General features: G+C 36.7%; 1 protein-coding gene across 1 annotated transcript in view; it reads left to right on the top strand.

The window, feature by feature from the left end:
* LOC112049809 (dynein axonemal heavy chain 1-like) overlaps positions 1–23,397 on the top strand; it is a 74,449-nt gene extending 51,052 nt beyond the window's left edge. Inside the window, exons 54-85 of the mRNA XM_052887049.1 lie at positions 293–454; positions 850–1,027; positions 1,505–1,635; positions 1,829–1,934; positions 2,086–2,240; positions 2,399–2,587; positions 2,853–2,982; positions 3,184–3,331; positions 3,441–3,544; positions 3,726–3,802; positions 3,960–4,027; positions 4,529–4,658; positions 4,830–4,973; positions 5,074–5,240; positions 5,692–5,917; positions 6,446–6,641; positions 7,016–7,209; positions 7,452–7,606; positions 7,844–7,943; positions 8,818–8,950; positions 9,791–9,924; positions 10,696–10,837; positions 12,904–13,028; positions 14,006–14,170; positions 14,566–14,718; positions 15,589–15,724; positions 16,664–16,799; positions 17,785–17,880; positions 19,338–19,468; positions 21,244–21,425; positions 22,059–22,188; positions 22,622–23,397. Coding sequence (XP_052743009.1) covers positions 293–454; positions 850–1,027; positions 1,505–1,635; positions 1,829–1,934; positions 2,086–2,240; positions 2,399–2,587; positions 2,853–2,982; positions 3,184–3,331; positions 3,441–3,544; positions 3,726–3,802; positions 3,960–4,027; positions 4,529–4,658; positions 4,830–4,973; positions 5,074–5,240; positions 5,692–5,917; positions 6,446–6,641; positions 7,016–7,209; positions 7,452–7,606; positions 7,844–7,943; positions 8,818–8,950; positions 9,791–9,924; positions 10,696–10,837; positions 12,904–13,028; positions 14,006–14,170; positions 14,566–14,718; positions 15,589–15,724; positions 16,664–16,799; positions 17,785–17,880; positions 19,338–19,468; positions 21,244–21,425; positions 22,059–22,188; positions 22,622–22,836 — 4,638 coding nt within the window. The 3' untranslated portion in view covers positions 22,837–23,397. The remainder of the gene's footprint in view (positions 1–292; positions 455–849; positions 1,028–1,504; positions 1,636–1,828; positions 1,935–2,085; positions 2,241–2,398; positions 2,588–2,852; positions 2,983–3,183; positions 3,332–3,440; positions 3,545–3,725; positions 3,803–3,959; positions 4,028–4,528; positions 4,659–4,829; positions 4,974–5,073; positions 5,241–5,691; positions 5,918–6,445; positions 6,642–7,015; positions 7,210–7,451; positions 7,607–7,843; positions 7,944–8,817; positions 8,951–9,790; positions 9,925–10,695; positions 10,838–12,903; positions 13,029–14,005; positions 14,171–14,565; positions 14,719–15,588; positions 15,725–16,663; positions 16,800–17,784; positions 17,881–19,337; positions 19,469–21,243; positions 21,426–22,058; positions 22,189–22,621) is intronic.
* The last annotated feature ends 2,343 nt before the right edge of the window (positions 23,398–25,740 follow it).

Below are 25,740 nucleotides of genomic sequence, written 5' to 3'. Positions count from 1 at the left end.
TTTGCGGAATTTTTTTTATGCTTAGCCTTTTCTTTCATGTGCATTGCCTATCCTAGTCCAATCCCGTAATATCGTTCAACTATTTTCGTCTTTTAGTCTTTGGGTGTTCTTTTGTCCATTTTTTACCCTTTTGGTATTCTTCCCTTAACTCTCCGAACTTTTCATAAAAAGCCTAACACTGTACACATAAATGGACTGCTTCCAGTAACTATTACCGGTGGTAACATCACTCGTACAGGATCAACGTTCTCATAGTACTACTTAAAAACTTTATAGATAAGCTTTATTACAGATTTTTAGAGCTCGTCTACGTCAATTCCCTTCACTTGTCAATTGTTGTACGATTGACTGGTTCAGTGAGTGGCCCAAGTCTGCCCTGGAGTCAGTCGCGAGACATTTCTTTACCAACATGCCTGAGTTAAGGACCACTGATGAAGTTATTGAATCTTTAGTTGTAAGTATTAAAATTTCATAATTTTTGCTTCCATAATTCAACGTTATATTATTATAGCAAAATAATGAATGGTAGGATAATCTACAAGTCTAATCTAATATTACCCATTTCTTTGAGAGGTAAGTGGCAGTGAAAGTTTACATCAAATTTCTCGCGGATGAAGTCGTAGACGTCTGCTTGTGTTATAAGTGAAATACAATTGCACTAAACAGTACAATAGATCGTATGTTCATTAAAATCTATATAATTTCACGTCATATTGCGTTTGGAAGTTCATGCAAGCGGCTTTTGTCCAGCAGTGGACGTGAACCGGCTGTTAAGTATGTTGATGCCCCCGCAATTTCTGTAAAGTTGTTTATATTTAATGAGTGTTTCCATATATTTTTTTAATCCAGTCTGTATGCTGTTTCGCTCATCAAAGCGTTGTGGATGCGAGCACTAAGTTCCTCGCCCAACTTAATCGCCTTAACTACGTCACCCCTATGTCGTATATGGAAATGCTGGGAGCTTACGCCGAGATGTTCAAAAACAAACAAAAATCTATACTGACGGAGTCGAATGCTCTTAAAACTGGTAAATGAGAATTCATACTGAATTTAGTTTCACTATTTATTTGAGAGCACAGTGTTGGTCAACCCCTAATAGGTGCACCGATAACATCAAGCGGGTCACTGGATTCAGATAGATGCATACGGCTTAAGACCGTGGTTTTTAGAAGTCTTTATTACGAGAAGTCTATTTCCAGCAGCGGACGTAAATGACGATGATGATGATGTGTTAAATAAAAATGGTCCTTTTCTATGTAAAAAAAAAATAAATGGTTACTTTTTTGTATTTGATTATAATATTAAAGGATGTAGATAGTAGATAAAAGTAGCAATCTTAGATCATTTTAGTAACGAAAAAAAAATATATTTTATATAATTCAAATTAAGGTTGTTATTTTAACGTACTTGTGCATTTTTACATACAGATCAAAAAACTAAATTTATGTAAATTCATTTTATACTTGTAAATTACAGTAATTTAACCTCAATTAAATTTCAATAGGTCTAAACAAACTGAACCAAACTGAAGTAGAAGTGAAACAACTGCAAATTGAATTGGCTGAACTAAAGCCGTTAATGGTAAAGGCAGCAGATGAAACAGCAAAAGTTATTGAGCAAATTGCTATTGATACTGTAAGTGATATTTATGAAATAATAATATATATCAATACTAACTGTAAATAGGTAATTTGGGAATATTTTGAATTTACTTTTAGCAACGAAGATATTCAATTCATCATTTGTAGCTATTTAGTAGAACTGATTTGAAAGTAATGGAAGTAAAAGATAATGTTTCGTAGCCATATTTATTTGCGCCATATTTCAGGAAATAGCCGAAGACGCAAGAATCAAAGTAGAAAAAGAACAAGGTATAGCGGAACTGATGGCCAAGGAAACGACGGCAATGGCTGAGGATGCACAAAGAGATTTAGGCGAGATCTTTTTCTTAATAAATATTTCTGTTTACATTGAAACTTTTAGTTTTGATGAGTAAAACATAACACATACACTCCATTAAATTTAGTGAAATTATGATCAGTGAGTCTACATAAAAATCAAATGTCTCCTTCAATTGTAAAATAGATGAAGCAATGCCAGCGCTGCGTGCAGCAGAGAAAGCTTTACAAGAACTGAACCGTAATGACGTGGTAGAAGTGAAAGCTATGAAGAAACCACCTGCTGGAGTCTTGCTTGTTATAGAATCTTTATGTGTGGTTTTCGATATTAAGCCCATCAAGGTAAGAATACTAAACCAATCCCATCGTACTTCTATTACACCTTTGGTTTTAGAAATAATAAATATGCTCGTATAAACATACCTACAAATAGTATAATACTTAGCTCTGACTTCACCTTAACTAATAATTAAATTATTATTTACCTACTATTAAAATAGGAGCAAGGACCAGGATTAGGCCAAAAAATCTTGAACTATTGGAAGCCAGGCTCTCAAATGTTGGCTGATCCCACCGCATTTTTGGATTCCCTCATGAAATACGACAAGGAATCCATCACTGAAGATATGATCAAGAAACTGAAGAAGTATATCAACGACCCTAACTATGACCCTGCGAAAATTTTGAAGGTTAAATAAATTAAAATTTCTGCCAATTTGATAATGTTTTCGGAGATATTTAAAACTTAACATATTTTTCATGCTGCCTTTTCTGTCATTGAGTTCAGACACCATTAATTTTAATATGAAGATGAAAAATGACAAAGAACTAAATGTATCTTTCACTTAATACTACAAGGCAATGCTTTTAACTTGATTAGTAACTGTTAAAACATAGCTAATGAGGATTTAGCTTTCCATCAGTTTTATAAAAATATTTAATTTTTACATTCAGGTTTCTAAAGCATGCATGTCCTTATGCATGTGGGTGCATGCCATGTACAAATTTTATCACGTGAATAAAGCAGTTGCACCTAAAAAGGAAGCCCTTGAACGAGCTACGAAAGAGTTAGCTGCCGTTGAAGGTTTGTTAGATTGCTTTTAAGAATATAATTTTTTTGTGCTTGTGAAGTAAAGGGCTTAAAAATTATAATAATTGTTTTTAAGATTTTAAAAAAATATTATAATTTTAAGCAATCCATTTTAATGCTTAGTATTCAATAATTCATTGAATAATTAGTTTTGCCAAAAATTCAAAATAGTAATTATTTTTTATTTATTAACAGCTATGTTGGCAAACGCTAAAGCGAAAATGCAAGCACTCCTCGAAGGCATTGCAAAGTTGAACGCTTATCTCCAAGAAAAAGAAGATGAGAAGAGAAAAATGGAGGAAGACATTAATCAGTGTTTGGCAAGAATGGATCGAGCTAATAGGTAAAATTACCACTGTCGATTAGGTACTTAAGTTATGTTTAGGGTGAAAAAATATCATGTGATATTTAAGTAGTCCTACAACCTAATTAAGAAATTATGATACTTCTAGATTGCTCAATGGACTATCAAGCGAGCGCGTCCGATGGATTCGAACGATCAAAGATTTAGATATAGCTCAAGTTAATCTTATTGGAGACATCATGTTAAGTGCTTGTGAGTTTATTTTTATGTAACAAATTAAAAAAGAAATTGTATATATATAATATCATTATATTAAACTTTTACTCAAAGTAAACAGTAGATTAGACAAAAAAAAGATTTTGAAGTAGTGTCACTTAAATTAAGATAATTTCTTGGTTAAGTGCTTCATTGATTACTATTTTTTATTCTGAAGGCGCTGTAGGATATGTGACACCGTTTACTGACGAATTCCGAAGAGAGCTGCTAGATCAGTGGATGAACCATATAGTGGTAATGTAACATTGACAAGTACTGTCCTGTCAAATTTTTTATTGAGAAAAAAATAGAAACGGTTTTTTTTTATCTTGAAATGCACAATACGATGATTTTAACAAAAACATTTAATTGTTGTAATGAATTAAATATTAATGTTTTTTTTTTTTTTCAGAAAGTAGAAGTACCACATACTGAAGGTGGGACGCCACTCACTATCCTTGGTGATCCAGTTGTTATAAGGTATTGTTGTTTCTTTACAAATATTTTAAACATTGTATTTTTGCCATACACTACGAGTATACCAAAGAGGACTAAAGCTCTCGCAAATTTGTATGAAAGTATTTAATTTTTATGCTAGAAACTTGAAATTTGGCACGGAGGTAATTTATAGTTGATAAACATCCATTACAAGCCAATTTAGACAAAGACAGGGAGGGATTAAGGAGGTAAAATGCTCTCACAAATATGTATGGAAAGATACATTCCTTCATTTTTAAAGTTACATTTATAAAAAATTATATGTGTCAATTGGTATGCCTTAGTTATATTTTTGTAAAAGGTTTCACGGATTAACGTGTAAATACATAATATGAAACATTATAACGATTTTTACGCGGACGAAGTTGCGGGCGTCCGCTAGTATTTCATAACTTGACTCAAACTCCGGATCCAAAGCAAAATACATTAACCTCTTGACCGACCAAACACAATTACCTTAATTTATTTTTTATATTTTTCAAGAAACTGGCAAATGTACGGTCTACCACGTGACCCATTGTCAGTGGAGTCTGCAGTGCTGATGTCAAATTCAAGACGATGGCCTTTGATCATTGACCCTCAGACTCAGGCCAACAAATGGATTCGAGCAATGGTAATTTTAACGAATTTTTGAAATATTTTTAAAGTACTTACAGTCTATAATAAAGTTGAACAATTCGTTTCGTTAGATCTCGAAAATTATAGGCCCAATTTTTATATTTTTTGTTTATATTGAAATAAGAAAGATTTTAACATACCAAAACTAATACTTTACGTTTTTCAGGGTAAAATCGAAGGATTAGTTGTTTGCAAGCCAAACGATAGAGATCTCTTAAGGAATTTCGAATCCGCATTACGATTTGGTAAACCAGTTTTATTGGAAAACGTCGGACAAGAGCTTGACCCAGCATTGGATCCAGTGCTCAAGGTTCCTTTAATACAAAAACTGTCAAAATCAAGATCATAATAAATACGTATGAAACGAAATGTTCTGATTAATATTAATAACTTGTATTATATATTTTTAGCGACAATACTTCCGTCAAGCTGGGCAGTTGGTACTAAAGTTGGGTGATTCATTGATCCCATTCACGAAAGGGTTTCGACTTTACATAACAACGAAACTGCCGAACCCAAAATATACACCAGAAACGTCAGTCAAAGTGCAGATTGTAAATTTTGCGCTAGTGCCAAGGTATATTTTTAAATGCTTAAATAATAAAAACACTTTCTGATATTAATTAAAACCTTGGGAAATTAATAATTTTTTTACAAGATAGTTTAAATAAGGATACGCCAAATTCGAGATCCCTTTAAACTCAGGGTTTTGTCTGCGGAATGCGGAATAGCATATCTGTAGAGTTACTATAGCTATGCAGGTAGGCTATTCTGTGCGAGTTTCGAATTCACCTCTATCTCTCTCTCTGTTAAACACGATAATAAAGAATGAGAAAGATAGCGGTGAATTCGAAACTCGCACTTGCGAGTTATACAAAACATCGTTAGAAAATAGCCGTGCAGTACTGTGTATTGCAATTTCTGAGTACACTAAAAATTTAGACGTATACTAAATGTCCAGTTATAGCAATAAAACAAATGAATATACATTATAACGATAAACTAACCACGATCTATGATTTTAACAGTGGTCTTGCTGAACAGTTACTATCAATAGTAGTCGCACAAGAAAGACCCGATCTAGAAGAGTTGCGTGGCCAACTCATAGTATCGCGAGCTCAGTTAGCAACACAGCTGGCTGAGATGCAAGCCGATATTCTATATGGTCTTTCCAATTCCGAGGGCTCTCCGGTAGATGACTTGCCTCTAATTCTTACCCTTGAAGCTATTAAAATTAAGAGCGCTGAAATTTTGGTGAGCACAGTTACTTATTATTAATGTAGTTAGTAAGTAACGAAGGTCTAATCGTAGACGTACATGTTGGTTCAAAAACTTACGCAAATGGTTCAATATGAGTGAACCAGATGATAGTTTCGGGCAGTTAACAAAGTTAAATTAGTCTTGATTGCTAACGATCTCCGATAGTAGATATCAGAAGAAAAACGTGACCGTAAAAATGTTAGATCTAGAATTAGAGACAATGAATAAATGTCTACTAATACCTAAAACGTGCATCTAAAACTGCTATTACTAGTTATCACTCAGTCATAATAATTTAATTTACCTCATTAATGAACATTGAACAGTGAAAAATTACATAGAGTAGCAAGCTTTTCTTTCTTTGATATTCGTAATAGCAGCCAGTAGAGTAGAGAAGTTGGTGGTGATAAATCTCATATCTCGGAGAGCACTTGACGTCGAACCTGGTCTGATAGTGACAATTACAGAGCTAAACAAAATCCAACAACAATAAAATTGTACTAAAGTACGTTATTTTTTTAGATAAAAGTAGAAGATATCGAGCGTACGTCAGCAGAGATAGATGAGGCTCGTCAAGGATATGTGCCGGTAGCCAACCGCGGTCAGATATTGTTCTTCTGTCTGTCCGGTATGGCTACCGTGGATCCCATGTACCAATACTCCCTGGAATGGTTCGTCAAACTATTTGTCAGGAGCATGGCGGAGACAGAACCTAATGGTATAAGTTTAATAATTTATTGTTTAGCTACATTAGGAGATATATTTTTAGATATTTTCTCTTACTTATTTTACTTTATAATGTGAATGTATATCGTATATTATTTATTTTGGTGCTAGTGAGACCAGTTGCTATGTCTGAATGTATTGTTACTTTACATAATGTTTGTGAGGCACCGTTTGCTCGTTGTTAGACTAGTAGTTACCAGAATGGCTGAATAAATCACTGGATATTGGTGATTTGACACTGTTGGAAGTCGTTACAAGAGCCTTTGTCCAGCAGTGGACGTCCATCAGCTGAAAATGATGTTGATGACCAAAATTTTATTCCTGAGTATATTTTTACTTACTGTTAGTTTTCTCTTGTTATTGCAGAAGATATATTTGAACGCGTGGAGACAATTATTGAACATTTCACATTTCTTCTATATCAAAATGTGTGTAGAAGTCTTTTTGAGAGGCACAAGCTCCTATTTGCGTTTCTTCTGTGCGCTAGAATTTTACTAGACAGGGGAGTTATAAGGCATCAGGAGTTTAATTTCTTGTTGAATGGAGGCAAAATCGAAGAGGTGAGACTTGGTGCAATTAAATAAATAATAATGTAATTATAAATTCAAATGTCAGTTTGTTTTTTACACTGTTGCACCTAACCTCTACACCGATTTTTAAACTTCTTTCTTCATTAGAAAACTACATTATCATTAAGAAATATAAGCTATATTTTATCCCCATATTCCACAGAAATAGAATATATTAGAATAGAATTAACACAAACTTTTGCCTTATTAATATTAGTGTGATTTGTTTATAGGAGTTGGAAAACCCTGAACCCAAATGGGTTTCGCCCCGAATGTGGCAAGATATGCAGGAGCTTGCATCGCTGCATACCATGCATGACTTCGTCATAGATTTTCCAAACCAAATCAAATTCTTCAAGTCCTTTTACGACGCTTGGAATCCTCACAAGTATTTATATTAAACCTATTTTAAAGAATCTTTGTGATATAGTTTGAGGTTGTTGTATTGTTGGTAATAGGTTTTATATTTATATAGACGGTAGATTACAAAATGGGAGTAAAAAATTGTTTAAGTGCAAGTCTATTAAGTTAGTATTAAGTCTTGTGTATCTTGTGTCAATGTATTGTGTTAATAAATAAAGTATTTTCTATTTTATTCCATTCTATTCTAAAACGTCAATTTCAGATTACCATACCCAAAACCGTTAGATTCACAATTGGATACCTTTCAAAAGTTGCTCGTTCTAAAATGTCTTCGCCCTGACAAACTTATTCCTGGACTTCAGGTAAATTTTCAACAAAGTACTTTTTCGTCCTTTTATTTACATCTTCTCTGTCACCTTGTAAAAATGGTTTTTCACGAAGAATTCCCTGTTAACTGCATTTTTGTTATTTCTGTGTGCACAATGTTAGTTTCAATTAACAGTTAACAAGTTCGTCTGGTGGAGGAGTTCAAATCTCCTCTCAGAATGAGAAGCTTTATGCTAATAGTCCACCAAGGAGGCCCAATACGGCAGACTTCGTACACGTAGAGGATTAAGAAAATTCTCATCTATGCAGGTTTCCTCACGATGTTTTTACTTCACCGTTTGAGACACGTGATATTAAATTTCTTAAAATGCACATAACTGAAAAGTGACGGACATAAGACTGCACTTTATAGGACATATTCCATGCCAAGGAATGCCCTGTACAGTATTGGTCTATTTATATGCGATGGTTTTCCCCTTTCTGGTTATAGATTACTTCACCGTTTGAGACATGTGATATTAAATTTCTTAAATGCACATAACTGAAAAGTGACGGACATAAGAGGACACTTGAATGGACATATTCCATGCCAGGGGGTTTCCCCTTTTTGGTTATTTATACTAGATAAAAAACTGAATATACTGTTAGCGACTGAAGGGTGACCTTTACACGGTTACCTATTGATCTAGTACGCCACTGGCTTGTGTACTGGCTTGTGCACCGCCTTCAAAGTGATCGGAGATAGCACATTCGATGTTATTTTTCGCTTTTTAGTTTACAAACTTTTTGGCTAAAACGTTTTTATTTTACATATTATCAATTTAATTTATCAAAAGTGACATTCCATTTGAGTTCAAAGTATCATATAATATACTATTATGTATCATTAATCTATGGTCTTTTTTGCAGGATTACGTAGTGTCTGGTTTAGGAGCAAGGTTCGTGGAGCCACAGCCAGCTGATTTAGCTGCATTATATGCGGAGTCTGATCCTTTGGCTCCTATCATTTTTGTTCTGTCGACTGGTACCGATCCTGCTGCAGGTAAGTACACTTAACTGTTATAATACTGGACGCTTACTAGTAGAAAACTGCGACTTTGTCTACGTTGTATAAGGCTACCCACCCATATGATGGAATTGTGTTTTTTTCAGATAACTTTTGTTCTATATGTTCAATATTATTTATTACTAGCGGACGCCCGCGACTTCGTCCGCGTGGAAATCAATGTAAACTTTACCTAACCTAACCTAACCTCTATTTCACCATTTTAGGTGTTGAATTTTAAAAATTCTTGTATCACATTGTGTTTCGTATTTTTTATGATTTATGAACAAATTTTTAAAACAATACTATATATATAAATACAAACTTTCAACCCCTTTTTCAAAATAGGAGGAGGGGCCTTATTTTATTTTCGCAATAAAAGTATCCTTTATCCTTCTCAGTATTATGAATTCCTCCGTACAGAATTTTACCTGTTACAGTTTTATTATAAGTATAGATAAAGATTAATGAAACAAAACAAATAATGAAAAAAACGTTGACCCGGACTTGTTTAATTTATCTGTGAAAACTATATGAAAATCCGTTTAGTAGATCCAGATAATAAGGTCAACATACGGCCAGACATAAATTTTAAAATTTGTTCTTTTGTGTTCTTTGCTCGTCAAATTAATTTTTCATAATAATTGTATTCAATCTACAGACACTCGATTTCTAGTCTCTTAGAGTAGAACAGATTATTGTAAACTAGTATGTTACTCGGTAAAGATGAGGCTTTCCCTTGGTAAAAAATATACATAACTTCTTTAATTAGTATATGTACGTTGTACATACATATATTTCCTTTATAATTTAATTTTTATGTTACAATTCCTTCAGATTTATTAAAATTTGCTGACAAAATGAAGATGGGCAAGAGATTTGAAAGTATTTCCTTGGGTCAGGGGCAAGGCCCACTAGCAGAAGCAATGATGAGGGTTGGTTGCGATTTTGGCAACTGGGTCTTTTTCCAGGTAATGATTTTATATTTATTTATATCGTATTTTAAAGTAATACAAAACGATAAAATAACTGTAGTACAGTATAGCAGTATAGTATACAAATGTTTCTTAAAAAAACGCTTTAGAGTGAAAACATTATTATCTGTATAAAAAAAATGCAAGTATCATCTATGTTATTTCAATATTTGCACTATAATTTTGGGAATTCCCTCCTTTTTTTAATTTGCTGATCGATTTCAGTCTCTACTTTTAATAGATAAACTGTAATAATTAAAGTAAACTTTGGAGATGAGAGTTTTTCGGCTGGTGGGAGGCTTTGGTCGTGGCTAGTTACCGACAAAGACGTAGCGCCAAGCGATTTAGCGGTACGATGTCGTGTAGAAACCGAAAGGGGTGTGGACTTTCATCCTCCTCCTATCAAAGTAGCCCGCTGCCATCTTAGATTGCATCGTCACTTACCATCAGGTGAGATTGTAATCAAGGGCTAACTTGTAAAGAATAATAAAAAAGAAGATCCGCAGAAGAACCAAAGTCACTGACATAGCTCAACGAGTCCTGAGATGTTGGAACGACGAACATGCTCCAGAAAGCGCAATGTTGGTCGACCCCTACCCCCCTCACACAATTAAGTGGGGTAAAATGTACCTGTTGGATTCTTGTGGACCGTAATAGAAGTCCTTACATGGCCGATGGACGTCCATAGGCCTATGTCTAGTGAACGTCCATCGGCTGATAATGATGATGGTGATACATTTTTAAGTAAGTTATTCTCTATTTGTGTAGAATTGTCATCTATCGCCATCTTGGATGCCAGTGTTGGAGCTAAACGTAGAGCACATTGCACCGGAACTGGTGCATAAGGATTTCCGCCTCTGGTTAACATCTACGCCTTCGCCGTTTTTCCCAGTTGCGCTCTTACAGAATGGTATTATTTCTTTTATCTGTCAATCAATCGTCGTTATCAACCCATATACGGCTCACTGCTGAACTCAAGTCTCCTCTCAGAATGAGAGGGGTTAGGCCAATAGTCCACCACGCTGGCCCAACGCGGATTGGCAGACTTCACACACGCAGAGAATTAAGAAATTCTCTGGTATGCAGGTTTCCTCACGATGTTTTCCTTCACTGATTGAGACACGTGATATTTAATTTCTTAAAATGCACACAACTGAAAAGTTGGAGGTGCATGCCCCGGACCGGATTCGAACCCACACTCTCCGAAAATCGGAGGCAGAGGTCATATCCACTGGGCTATCACGGCTCTTTCAATCAATCAATCAATTTATTTTTTTGCAGTTACATGCATCGGTAGATGTAGATGGTAAATGTATCTTGCCAATTAGGCATGCAAATTATTTATTAAGTATTTAATTATTCAAATGACAATTTCACCATTTAAAATTTACATCTTTACAATAATGTTATAAGTAAACATTTTATAATTATATTATAAAATTTTATAAAAAAAAAAATGAAAATATGTATGAAAATAACAATATCAACTTAAGTACTCATTTACACTGTAGAATGCCTCTTGAGTTAGGTATTTATATAAATTATTTTTAAAGCAATTTATTCTTTTCTTTCCTAATTTCTTTTGGTAACTTATTATAAATTCTTACTGCCGCAATGAATAAACTATTATGGTACAAAGTAGTTTTATGTTGTTCGCATCTGTAGTTACGTACTAGGATTCGAGTACCAATACACACTTCCAAACGTAGGCAATTATTGTCCACTTGTATCGCTGGTATCACTTCGATGTTGCTTCGCTTCGTTCCGAAGTTACACTGCTACGATCGGCCCGTCCGGCGCGTATTCATACCAGTGACAATGATTCCAGATCATTCTGGGAACGCCTACAAAATCTTAGAAGACACGCGAATTGTTTTTGACACGAACAATAACAAAAGATCGTCATTATGAACAACTCGATACTGCCGAGTGATTGTGGACCTTATGTCACTAGTATTACGGTCTTCCGTAACACTAATATTCTCAAAGGGAAAACACTATTCTGCCTGTCTGTTCCTATATTTTTGAAGCGTGTGGAGTTATCGGTATACGCAGCACAATGTTGAGCTGGCAGTTTTTAATGTTTTCACACTGTGACGATCGCGTTAACGTAAACGCGTAATTTCTAAGGAATTGAAAAAGCGCCATCTAGTGGCACTACTATTTCTCCCTGATACGTAAACAAACTACTTTTGGATTTGACTTGCCTAAAGGTGGGTACAGATTGGTGCAATGCAACATGTAATGCGACATGCAATGCAAGAATTTGACGTCCACATTGCTGCAACGTATCACGAATGCTCGTGGTTTGGACGCCTCGCGCGCACGAACTGCGCCTGGGTCGCGCACGCTCCGAGCGTTACAACTCGTGCGCGGGGCACGGAGTGTGCGCAGGACTGAGCCGTGGACGGTCGTTCGTTTCGTTCGCATGCGCAACGATCATGGCGGTGAAAGAGGGTGCGTGAAGTGATGAGGAGTCACTTTTATTGATAGAGGAATACAGAACAAGAGAAGTTTTATGGAACCCTCAAAATGAAAACTTTTTTAAACAAAATTTGAGTGACGCGGGCAAAGAAAATAACACGTGTGACGAGGACTAGTGTATGTTACGAAATGCGTGAACAGATGTTCTCGAATGATACGTAGTCAATGCGCGTACCGCGCGCGCCACATGTCTAAGGCAGCAGGGAACAAGCAATGTAAGGCAGAATATTACATTACATGTTGTATTGCACCAATCTGTACCCACCTTAAGTAGTCGAGGTATTAGACACTACAATATTGTTAAGGTGTTAAGTATTTTTTTCTTTCATCCTCTTCAACAAGTTAGCCCGCTACCATGTTAGATTGTATCATTACTTACCATCAGGTAAGATTGTAGTTAAGGGCTAACTTGTAAAGAATTGAAAAAAAAAACTCTTCAAAGTAACTCTTTGCTATGTTAGATCTTACTAAATGATTACTCTACATTTGTAGGGTACAAAATGACAGTGGAACCACCGAGAGGTATCAAGGCTAACTTACTGAAGGCTTATATAAATCAAGTGCCAGATTTCTTGGATTATTTTAACTCTTCGGACAACAAAGTTCCTAATTTCAAGGTTACACATACAATTTAATAATCTATATTTACTTGTATACAACAAAAATTAATTCTCTTTAACCTTGCCATATCGTATGATTTGTTTCATTCATACATTTTACTTTTCTAAAAGTTTATAGAAAATTCGTACGGAACGAAAATTTAATAATATTTCAGAAAACTAAATTATTTTATGGAGATCTCTTTCTTGAGATTTTTTTTACTTTCTTTCACTACAAACATAACAAATAGTCAACATTTACGTTTCAAAAGTCCTTATAAACTAATTACATTTTAAATAAGCAAATTTAAATTTTGACTTTGTGTTTTAAAAAGAAGGAATATTCGCCATATTTTCTTTTTTCAGTATAACCAATATTCCCCATAATAGTTCCGCGGTCGAAGGTCGAAGCACCACCTCCCGGTAATGAGTCCAGCCCCATCACCACAAAGTTATTAAGGCTATTAGATTTTGTAAATGGGGATGATGACTAGGTTTGAATAAATTAATTTTTATGATACATTCGGGTAAATAGGGTCAATGTTAACTAATTTATACAATAAAAGCAAAGATTGTCTGGATATTTGCAAAATAAATGAGATTATAAAATTTCAAATCTATTGAAAATCTTTTATCGTAAGTGAAAACTCATACAGTTTTAGCTTCCTTACATTAAATGTGGCATTTTTTAATACATGAACTATAAACATAAACGCACAAATAACAAAGATATTAGTAAATTTGTTTAAACGCACATACAAATCTAATGATCATTACATTACCTACGACGTCATTAGTTCGTGCCATTTTGTATGGGGCGTTTTTCAGGGATGAATCGAATTGAATCCCTGTAGCTCCGAAAGTAATGATCGCAGATACCCTATTCCTTTTACAAAATTGCTTTACTATTAGCATACTCTTAATTTATGTACAATTTAAAAAAAAACTGTCATCATCCCTATTAGAGACTTTGAAGTAATTCATATATTTTCCAGTGGCTACTCTTCTCTCTGTGTCTATTCCACGGTGTCGTACTGGAGCGACGTAAGTTTGGTCCGCTGGGCTTCAACATTCCCTACGAGTTTACCGACGGTGATCTCCGCATATGCATCTCCCAACTGCACATGTTCCTCACAGAATACACTGAAGTACCTTTGAGAGTAAGATTGTCATTATCACATTAATTTATTATGAAACACGGCTAAAACTATGCCCGACTAGATAATATGTCGCAAATAATAAATTTGGAACAAGATAGTGTTAGTTCGGTTTGCTTACAAGAAGACGGATCCAATCAAGATGACATTCATGAACCATCGGAGAGTGTAACGGAACCTTCACTCCCCACCCCAAGCCCCTCTACTAACGCGCGCTGCGAGCGGCCGCTCGCGCTGCCGTGTCACAGTTTGAATTGTGCCGCATTGCAAGAATCAGCTCATGAGTAATGGCCTCGTATGGATTAGAAACTAGTCGGGCATACTCTGACGTTGTATCACATGAGTTTCAGCAGTGTTTTTGAGTGTGAGTGAGTTTCAACAGTCACGAATGTATCTAGATGCTGACATATACAGCGGGTCACATCAACTACGGAGGGCGTGTGACTGACGATTGGGACCGGCGTTGCTTGTTATGTTTGTTGTCTGACTACTACAACACCGCTGTGCTTACTGAGCGGTGCATCTTCGACGAGAGCGGCGCTTACAAGCAGGTAATACCCCTATCATGAGTTTGATCGTATATCGCTTCGGCCCTAACTCCATAATAGCAACGATGTTAGAAGAAAAAAGAGGTAGATAGGTTACAAAAACCACATTCAAATTGTTCAGCAAATTGTTCGCAAAAATTATTTCAGCGAAATTTTGCACACGCTCTGAGTTCTAATGACAATACATGACTAGCTAAGAAACATTACAAATCTAATATGGCGGCCTCCCCAATCACTTTGACTATGTAGGAAAGACAAATCTTGGAATCCTAATTTGACCCACTTCCCGGTCTTAAAGTAGGATGAAATTTTGCATACGCTCTGAGTTCTGATGACAATACATGACTAGCTAAGAAACGTTATTACAACTCCAATACGGCGGCCTTTCCAAGATGGAAGCTGTTTGAGATCCATCCCCATGATATGGATATCAAATGAAAGGGTTTGCTGTCAGGAATACGAAAAAATAGTCACGTTAGTGCGTGCTAAAACGTGTTTTTTACTTTTTTAAACTATTCAAAGTTATTTCTTCTAACATCATTGATGGCTCAGACCAATTATAGAAGGACCTGTATCGCACTCATAGTCACAAACAAAATTGTCTGTCATTGTCTGAGGAAAACGAGCTTATATTTCTGATACTAAACTAGGAGTTCTTGTCCGTTTTTTACACCATTCAACTACACAAAAAGGTATTTTACGGAGCTCTTTAACCGATGAACACGATTACAACTATTTAACATCGATTCTACAGAGACAGCTTTTATAATCGCATTAGATCGTCGATCATATACTTTGACAGAAAAGTGACACCTAGCGAGGCAGGTCCTATACAATAGTTGGTCTGAGATTGATGGTGACTTTATATTACAGCTACCGTCGCCGTCAACAATCGACGATTACACGAAATACATTCGCACTCTGCCGCTAAACGACGATCCGTCTCTATTCGGACTTCATAGCAACGCTAACATCAGTTACGCTACGTCGGAGACAAGGACTTGTATTAGTAAGAGTCAATCATATTATTTTACATTGAACCGTGACTAAGCGACAAACATCCATAAATAAAATAGGCGTTATTATCATCATCATATCAGCCGATGGACGTCCACTGCAGGACATAGGCCTTTTGTAGGGACTTCCAAACATCACGATACTGAGCCACCTGCATCCAGCAAATCCCTGCGACTCGCTTGATGTCGTAAGTCCACCTGGTGGGGAGTCGACCAAGCCATGCTCAGGTTAGAGGACGTCTTTCTTTAAATTTTTTAACTGTTTAAGCTTTGACCAACACCTTAAGAAGCTTTCGCTTAAATGCTGGATCAAGGGTCGGATACAGAAGGCAGATATTCTTGAGACGGCGCGTATTGTGAGATTCCTCAATCTGGAGCCCAGACCACCGGTTGCTTGGGCACTCAAATGTCTCGCAGCGGGAGTATTTGTTTTATAATTTTTTAAGTGTTTTGTACATTGACCTATTATAATAAAAGGACGCACAATCATGTTGAAAATATCACTTAAAAACTGGCCAATTTTGCTTTGACAGTTTTAGAATTATTGGTAAAGTAAATCATACCTGAAGGCCAAATTATTGAATAGCAAATTCAACATTAACAATCGAGTTTAAGGTTGAATTTGCAAATGCGACTACTTGAATTGAGCGCCAAGAAGTTGTGTTTGGCACTCATTGAGTGGGGACGTTTTTTGGTCGCTGATTGTGTATCCACTTTTTTATAGGATATCGATGATTTTGTATTATATTAACATTTTAAAAAAAGGGCAGATATATAAAATATCATCATCATCATCATCATATCAGCCGATGGACGTCCACTGCAGGACATAGGCCTTTTGTTGGGACTTACAAACATTTTATTTAGCTCAGTATCGTGAAATAAAATTTGAGAGATAGAAAATAATAATGAAAAATCTTGATCACTTGCAGGTATTCTCAGCAACCTGCAACCCAAGGAAGTAAGCGGCGAAGGTGGACTGTCAGCTGAGGAGATGACCGAGCTGGCTGCCAAGGATATACTCAGTGTGATGCCGCCTATGCTGGATCAGAAGATGATTGCTGCTACGTGAGTGCTTGACTGTTGATATAAATTCACCCATTATGATATGCGCCATGGATTTACAAGACGGAGATCCTGGGTTCGATCTGGCCGATTGAAGTTTTCTTAATTGATCCAGGTCTGGCTGGTGGGAGTGGTTAGTTACCACCCTACCGTAGAAGCGAAGACGTACCGCCAAGCGATTTTCGTTTCGGTACGATGCCGTGTAGAAACCGAAAGGGGTGTGGATTTTCATCCTCCTCCTAATAAGTTAGCCCACTTCCACCTTAGATTACATCATCACTTACCATCAGGGGAGACTGTAGCCAAGGGCTAACTTGTAAAGAATAAAAAAATCAAAACCCAAGTTGGCAGGCTGTTATTAAAATATACAAAGAAAAATCAATAAAATCAATCGACCCGTTTCAGAGGCCAGCGCCCACAAACATTGTAAACGACATTTCTATTATGAGTGTCGACTCTATTCAGCGGTATGACTCTATTCAGCGGCTGGCTCCTTAAGGTGGGCCTGGGCCAACCCTAGGTAATAATCCTAGATACGCCAATGGGGTCACCTGGGCTGACACCCAAGACGACCCTTAGGCTAGAGCGGGAAGAAAATGACTGGGGAAGCAACATCCCTCGCACCTACCCCTGGCAAGGCTAAGCCTTGACGCCCGTACCCGGATTTATCTCATTTGGGAGGAGATTTCCTGATCATTAATTTTTTTTTTATTCTTTACAAGTTAGCCCTTGACTACAATCTCACCTAATGGTAAAGTGATGATGCAATCTAAGATAGAAGCGAGCTAACTTGTTAGGAGGAGAATGAAAATCCACACCCCTTTCGGTTTCTACACGCCATCGAACCGGAACGCTAAATCGCTTGGCGGTACGTCTTTGTCGGTAATGTGGTAACTAGCCGAAGCCTCTCACCGGCCAGCCTTTCCAGACCACTCAGCCAGATTACCTGCCTGATCATTAATTATTATAAACATATATTATTTACCAGATATCCTGTATCGTACAAAGAGTCGCTGAACACCGTGCTTATACAAGAAGCAATCAGATACAACAAGCTGCTCGCTGTCATCAGCACGTCTCTACGGTAAAAAATTATTAAACGAATACTACCATAGGTATATTATATTATAACTAGCGGACGCCTTTTCACTAATCCCTCGGAAACCATGGATTTTTTTGGGATAAAAAGTAGTCTATGTATTAATCCAGGCTATAATATATCTTAATACCAAATTTCAGCTAATTCGGTAAAAGTAGTTGAGGCGTGAAAGAGTAAGAAACATTCATATCATCAAAATCATCAGTTTTCGCAAATCTCGGGAAACCATGGATTTTTTCGGGATAAAAAGTATATCTATTTCCATTCCAAATTTCAGCTAAATCGCTTCAGTAGTAGCGGCGTTATAGAGTGTTTTTTTACCTTTAACCTGAGGACGTAAATTTTAGTACGAGTTTAATAAACACCCCGATAGATGGCAGCACCGGTACGTTAACATCAGCTTCAGTTGTGTTTTATTCAAATCATATATGTCTAGACTACCCATTGCAAAGTTACAGGGTAATTATAGATTTAGTTAATACAGGGATTATATATTAAGATAACTGTAATATACTTAAATCTGTGATATGACTCTATAAGTTATATTTATGATATGTTATTAGAATCTATTTTTGGAAGAGGATTTCTATAAAATCCTCTCAGGATTTTCTTAGGATAAAAGATATTACGAAACCGACCGACTGAATTGTTTTTTTTTTTCGAATTTACTTAGTCGAGGGTACTACAACGTTGATGAGTTCCTTAATGATAAAGATGCTTGGAGGCCGTTGGATCAGCTTCCACCTTCACACAGGAAGTAAAACTATAAGAAATGTAAACAGTAATTGTTATCAATTGTAAATTATAATACTGTATGACTTTTTCAAACGAGCAACTGTTGAGTTTCTTGCCAGTATCTTCTCAGCAGAACCTGCCTTCCGAACCGGTGGTAGAATTTTTACAAATAGTCAACTGACGTGTCAAAAGTGCTTGTAAACTGAGCCTACTTGAAATAAATGATTTTTGATTTTTTTTGATTTCGGCCACGACGGCCAATCTCATGTGAGATTGACCTTGAGAAAGCGGATGCTTGTAGTAATTGTGCACAATTGTGCACACCTGTGCTTGTGCACAATCACTGCAAGCATCCGCTTGTTGTCCTCGAACATTGCGCTTTCCGGTTCGGGGTTGCCATTGAGGTATCTCAATACTCACGCCTCAAAAGTGACAGGTGGGCAACCTATTCTAGGTTGCCCACAAAAAACGTAACGCTGTCATTCGTTTATCGAATTTTACCGCCCATATTTTTTTTCATACCGGGGGCTATTTATGAAAAATCGATTTCTAAGGAGTAACCAAAAGGGCGTGTGGATTTTCATCCTCCTCCTAACAAGTTAGCCCGCTTCCATCTTAGACTGCATCATCACTTACCATCAGGTGAGATTGTAGTCAAGGGCTAACTTGTAAAGAATATAAAAAAACCTCTAAAATATCTTATTTAGGGACCTCCTGAAGGCGCTGAAGGGTCTGGTGGTGATGTCCGAAGCGCTGGAGAGCATGTCCAACAGCCTGGCGCGTAACGCTGTGCCCACCATGTGGAGCGCGCGGGCTTACCCTTCGCTCAAACCACTCGGTAACATCTATACTAATATTATAAAGAGGAAAACTTTGCTTGTATGTTTGTTTGTTTGATTGATTGTAATGAATAGGCTCAAAAACTACTGGACCGATTTTAAAATTTGTTTTCCCATTCGAAAGCTACATTATCCACAAGTAACATAGGCTAAATTTTATTTTGAAAAGAAATAGGGTTCCGTAAGATATTTGGGTTTTTCGGGCACAAGGTGTAAAAAATCAACCAGAAAAGTATGGTAGGGGTAGGCTAGGGGTTGACTACGGATAGGCTGGGGGTAGGGTAGGGGTAAGATAGGGGTAGTTGAAAGTTTACATCGAGTTTCACGCGAACGAAGTCGCGGGCGTCGGCTAGTCTTTTATAACACACTACCGGCTGCCCGCGAGGAATTTAGTTTTTCACAAATCTCTCGGGAACCATGGATTTTCCGGGATAAAAAGTAGTCTATGTGTTAATCCAGGCTATAATTTATCTTTATACCAAATTTCAGCTAATTCGGTTCAGTAGTTGAGGCGTGAAAGAGTAACAAACATTCATATCATCAAAATCATCAGTTTTCGCAAAACTCGAGAAAGTATAATTTTTTCGGGATTAAAAGGTAGCCTATGTGTATCTAGAGTAAAATCTATTTTTTTTTATTCTTTACAAGTTAGCCCTTGACTACAATCTCACGTGATGGTAAGTGATGATGCAGTCTAAGATGGAAGCGGGCTAACTTGTAAGGAGGAAGATGAAAATCCACGCCCCTTTCGGTTTCTACACGGCATCATACCGGAACGCTAAATCGCTTGGCGGTACGTCTTTGCCGGTAGGGTGGTAACTAGCCACGGCCGAAGCCTCCCACCAGCCAGACCTGGACAAATTAAGAAAACGCTCAATCCACCGCGCATACCACTGCGCCACGGAGGCCGTCAACCAATACAACACGTAAAATCTATTTCCATTCCAAATTTCAGCTAAATCGCTTCAGTAGTAGCGGTGTTATAGAGTAACAAACATCCAAACATCCAAACATACATCCTTGTCCCAATTTTGTATGGAGGCTGGGCCTTTATTCTGATTGTCAACTAAGCAGAACAAATTATTTTTGTCTTAATAAACGGAAAATATAGGGCTTAAATGTATTTTTTTTTATTAACTGACAACATTAATTAAGAATTTTTATCATGGCAACATGCTTGTTATTCACACCCTGACAGATTGTCGGTGATCATCGCGTAGTAGTAGTAGTAGTAGTAGTAGTAGTAGTAGTAGTAGTAGTAGTAGTAGTAGTAGTAGTTTCTTTTTAACTTGCGTTTTATTGACAGTATTACATGACATTGACAGCTTATGAATTCAATTCCAGGTGTTTTTATTGGCTGTTTTGAACACTTTTACTGTATTGTCTATGGTTAATTTGTAGACAAGGGAGCGAAACAAAAAAAAATTGTCTAATTAATGCGGGTTCCAAAAATTCTGAAAATTATTTTCTCAACAGCAATTTGTATCTTCTATCCGTAAAAAATATTATCGACCTACTTATAAATTATCTATACTAATATTATAAAGCTGAAGAGTTTCTTTGTTTGATTGAACGCGCTAATCTCAGGAACTACAGGTCCGATTTGAAAAATTCTTTCAGTGTTAGATAACCCATTTATCGAGGAAGGCTATAGGCTATATATTATCCCCGTATTTCTACGGGAACGGGAACCACGCGGGTGAAACCGTACGGCGTCATAAATAATAAAGGCCCATTTTGGGACATGTCCTTCAAATGTATTAACTCATTCCAGCGGCCTGGGTCAAAGATCTATGCTTGAGGGTCCAGTTCATGCAGCACTGGGCGGACGGAGGGATCCCAAAGGTGTTCTGGATATCCGGGTTCTACTTCCCACAAGCATTCTTGACTGGCGCGTTGCAGAACTACGCAAGGAAACATGTTATAGCCATTGACACCGTGTCTTATGCTTTTGAGGTATACCATCATCATCATCATCATCATCATCATCATCATCATCATCATCATCATCATTATTAGCCAATGAACGTTCACTGCTGGACATAGACCTCTTGCAAGGACCTCCAAACAAAACGGTCTCGAGCGCGAGCATTCAGTGGCTCCCTGCAACCCGCTTGATGCCCTCGCTCCACCTTGTTGGGGGTCGACCAACGCTCCGGTGCGGGTCGCGATTGAGGTATATAATATATGTAATAATTAACAACCCATATTCGGCTCATTGCTGAGCTCGAGTCTCCTTTCAAAATGCGAGGGGTTAGGCCAATAGTCCACCACGCTGGCCCAATGCGGAATGGCAGACTTCACACACGCAGAGAATTGGCAAAATTCTCTGGTATGCAGGTTTCCTCACGATGTTTTCCTTCACCGTTTGAGACATATTACTTACACATTAATTTCTTAAAATTCACACAACTGAAAAGTTGGAGGTGCATGTCCCGGACCGGATTCGAACCCACACTCTCCGGAATCGGAGGCAGAGGTCATATCCACTGGGCTATCAGGGCTCTCAGGGTCTCCTCATTATCACGAATTATCACCTAATAGTGTAAATGCAGTCTTAATGAATTTTCTGAATATTATTTTCAATAGGCACTTCAAGGTCCCCCCCAGAAGAAGCCAGACGACGGGTGCTGTGTGAGCGGATTGTACCTTGAAGGAGCTCGGTGGAACACCGCCGAAATGGCACTGGAAGAGAGCCGTCCCAAAGAACTTCATACTGGTAACCTCTGCTTTGTTACAGTCTATCTTCCTAATAATATGTTATTAGAGCCTATTTAGAAAGAAAGAAAGAAAATATTTATTCGGCCATTAAAATTTTAAGTAAACAAAACCAATTTACAAATATGAAAAGGGTAAAAAATGAACAAAGAGGATTTCAGAATGGTGTCCTAGGGATTGCATAAGGAATAAAGGAAATAGAATGGATGAGATTGGCGAGGGACAGAGAAAGGTGGAGATCGATAGGGGAGTCCTATGTCAAGGGACAAGTTGCTTATTAATAAGGAATTATATACATATTATAGATGCAAATGTAACTAACCAGCATTAATAAAGGCTTATTTTATTTTATTACTAGCTGACTATCTTCTAGATCTTAGGATCTAGAAGATAGGCCCTGTATAACTATAAAATTCTATAACTTTATTCTACAGAAATGGCGATAATCTACATGAAGCCAGAGCAGAACCACCGCTTGGCGTCCGGTCTATACGAGTGTCCGACGTACAAGACGTTGGTACGTGCCGGTACGCTGTCCACCACGGGTCACTCCACCAACTACGTCATGACCATAGAACTGGTCACCCACAAGCCGCAGTCCCATTGGATCAAGCGTGGCGTTGCATTGTTCTGCGCACTTGACTATTAAATTAAAGGTCTTAACTCATTGGAGCCATCCAGCACCTGAATAACACCTCGCCTCGAGTGGTTAGTATTCTTATCCTCTAACATCCGTATTAAAAACGATCTTCACTCATCTGTGATAAGTGAAAGTCGTTTTTAACAAGTGAAAAGTGTTTTATATCAAATTTAATACGTTAATAAATATATTGCGAGTAGGTTGCCTAAAAATTTTCTGGCCAAACTATCATTAATAACAATTAATAGGCAACTTACTCATAACACATTTTTCAACATCCTAATTTTGTTATATTGTTAATCAATCTTCATCCATTAAACAGATGAGCGAAGGTCGTTTCTAATTCGAATCTTCTATTAGTGTGTGCATATGCCGGCGACCATATATGAACCGCGACCACCTGACGCTCACAATGAATGACACATGGAATTTAACCATTGGCCAGATGTCGGCAACTTGTGACCACCGAGGGACAATACGGTACTGATTCGGCGCTGGGAAGGCGCAATGAGCAATGAACTTTTATCTATTGCCATCTATGTTTAACGGTTCTTAGATCCTAGATCAAAATTTATATCCTAGATAAACATTTTGTGTCATTAGTCGAATTACTTTATTGTCATTTATGTTTAAGATTCTTTGATTATAACATTAATTATCTTAATCTGTTTATTTTCCTTTGAATAAATCTTTTCATTCTTTTTAATCTATCTTGATAGATAGTTGTACTTACAAGGCTGGTCATTTCGTGAGTTCAAGAACGTACAGAAATGTATAATTAATGTTTGTAAGTTTGTCTGGTTGTAGGGGGTAATCTCTGGATCCATTGAACTAATTTTGGAAATTATTTTACCACTAAAAAGTCACGTTATATTTAAATGGCATAAGCTATAATATTTTATCGCCGTATTCTTACAGGAACGGAAACTACGCGTGTAACACTGCGTTAACTGCTAGTTTATAAATAAATAGACTAACATCTCAATTATATGATAGATATAATATATATACGGTATATAATACCCACATACAACCCTTATACATGCCTGTGCTATTTATCTTAACCCGTATTTGTTTAAACGGAATGCGGTCGCAATTTAAACGTAGAGGGTACAAATTATACAGTTTGACTTAAGTACTAGTTTGCTGAGTTTAATTTTAAGTTCGGAAGTTTGATTACGTGTTTACTAGTCTGTCTTGAGACTTATTTTTGCTACAAAATGTCTCTACATCATCCATACCAGAGGTCAACCTATGTGTATTCGGATGATTGAAATACTGGGTTCGAGGTCAGGTAAGAAATAGTGAACTTTTTTCTTTCTTCCGAGAATTTCTTAGTAAAAATTTTGAGTAAAACTCTAGCCTAACCAGGCACTACTTAAAATGCCGTCAAATAAACATAAACTATACTAATCCCTCGGAATATAGAAAACTCCAGAAGGTGCATAGAAATGAAGCCGTTGAAATTACTCTTTTTTGGTGTAATTTCACGAACAAGAGATTAGTCGCTCTGTGTATGCCGTGTGTGTGTGACGTGCAATTTTGGACGCAATGCGTGCTTTATAATGACGGCAGAACGTGGTTTCTGGTGTTCTATGTTATATATTCTGAGACTAGTCCATACTTATATTACAAAAAAAATAAGGAAACGCATTGGCCGCCTCTACAATTTTCAATAGTTCCTCTCGATTTCTCCAGGATTTCATCATCACATCCTGGTTTCCTTATCATGGTACCACCCTCGGAACATCTCCTTTCCAACCATAAAAGAATTATCCAAATTGGTCTATAAATGACGAAGTTATGCGCGAACACACATAATATAAAAAAAAATATATACGGTCGAATTGAGAAACCTCCTTTTTTTAAGTCGGTTAAAAAGGTAAAGTTTTTGAGGTTGTAGGAGTAATCTTAGGTCTAATTAACTGACTTTGATTTTTTTTTACAAAGCCACGTTATCTGTGAGTATATGGGCTATAATTTATTCTCGTATTCCCGTATAGAAACTTCGCGGTTCTACCTGTACAAGGTAAATGAAACTAACAAAAAAAAAAACAATAATATTAAACCGAACGGGCAGTGGTGTAATAAATGTAATGGTCGTTTATGGCGGCTTTGCTGGCAGCGGTCGACCATTACGTCTAATTAATTAATATTTCACCGTCCGTTAATAAGGTATTTATTTTAATGTTAACAAAACAAAATGTATTCGGACTGTGAATATGGTTTTTGGGTGGTATTCTGGTGGTTTTGCACGATTTTCATTAAAACATTACATTTTTTAGCCTGAAAAGGTAGTTCTGACTTTCAAACTTTCAATCAATCAATTTATTTATTTGCAGATACATGCATTATATATACAGGTGGTCGGTAGATGTAGATGGTAAATGTATCTTGCCAATTTGGCATGCAAATTATTTATTAAGTATTTAATTATTCAAACCCTATTTCACCACTTTAAAAATTTTAATAGCATTATATTTAGTATTTTTTTTATGATTTATGAACAAATTTTTAAAACTGCAACTCTAAAAATGAAGGACTTTCCATACAAACTTTCAACCCCTATTTCACCCCCTTTTCATTTTATTTTCGCAATAAAAAGTACCTTCTCCGTATTATGGTCTTACACCGTGCCAAGTTTCTTTTGAATTCATTCAGTAGTTTCGGCGTGATGCCCGAATAACAAAAAAGCACGGACAGGCAGACAAAAAAATCGAAAAAAAATATTTTTAACTTCAGTATCGATTATATAATGCCGGCCAATAAAAATTTTCAAAGTATCTTCAATGTACAGAATGTACAAAATGTATAGAATTCGTTCATTACCGGGCGCTATATAGAAAAATCGATTCTTGAGCAGTAAACTCCAAAAAAAAAATTAAGTCATGCATGTAATATACATAGTTGGTA

Source organism: Bicyclus anynana, chromosome 18 (assembly GCF_947172395.1).
Source record: "Bicyclus anynana chromosome 18, ilBicAnyn1.1, whole genome shotgun sequence".
NCBI classification, from domain to species: domain Eukaryota; kingdom Metazoa; phylum Arthropoda; class Insecta; order Lepidoptera; family Nymphalidae; genus Bicyclus; species Bicyclus anynana.
Note: the sequence above shows the minus strand (reverse complement) of the source record. Positions and strands in the feature narration are given on the sequence as shown.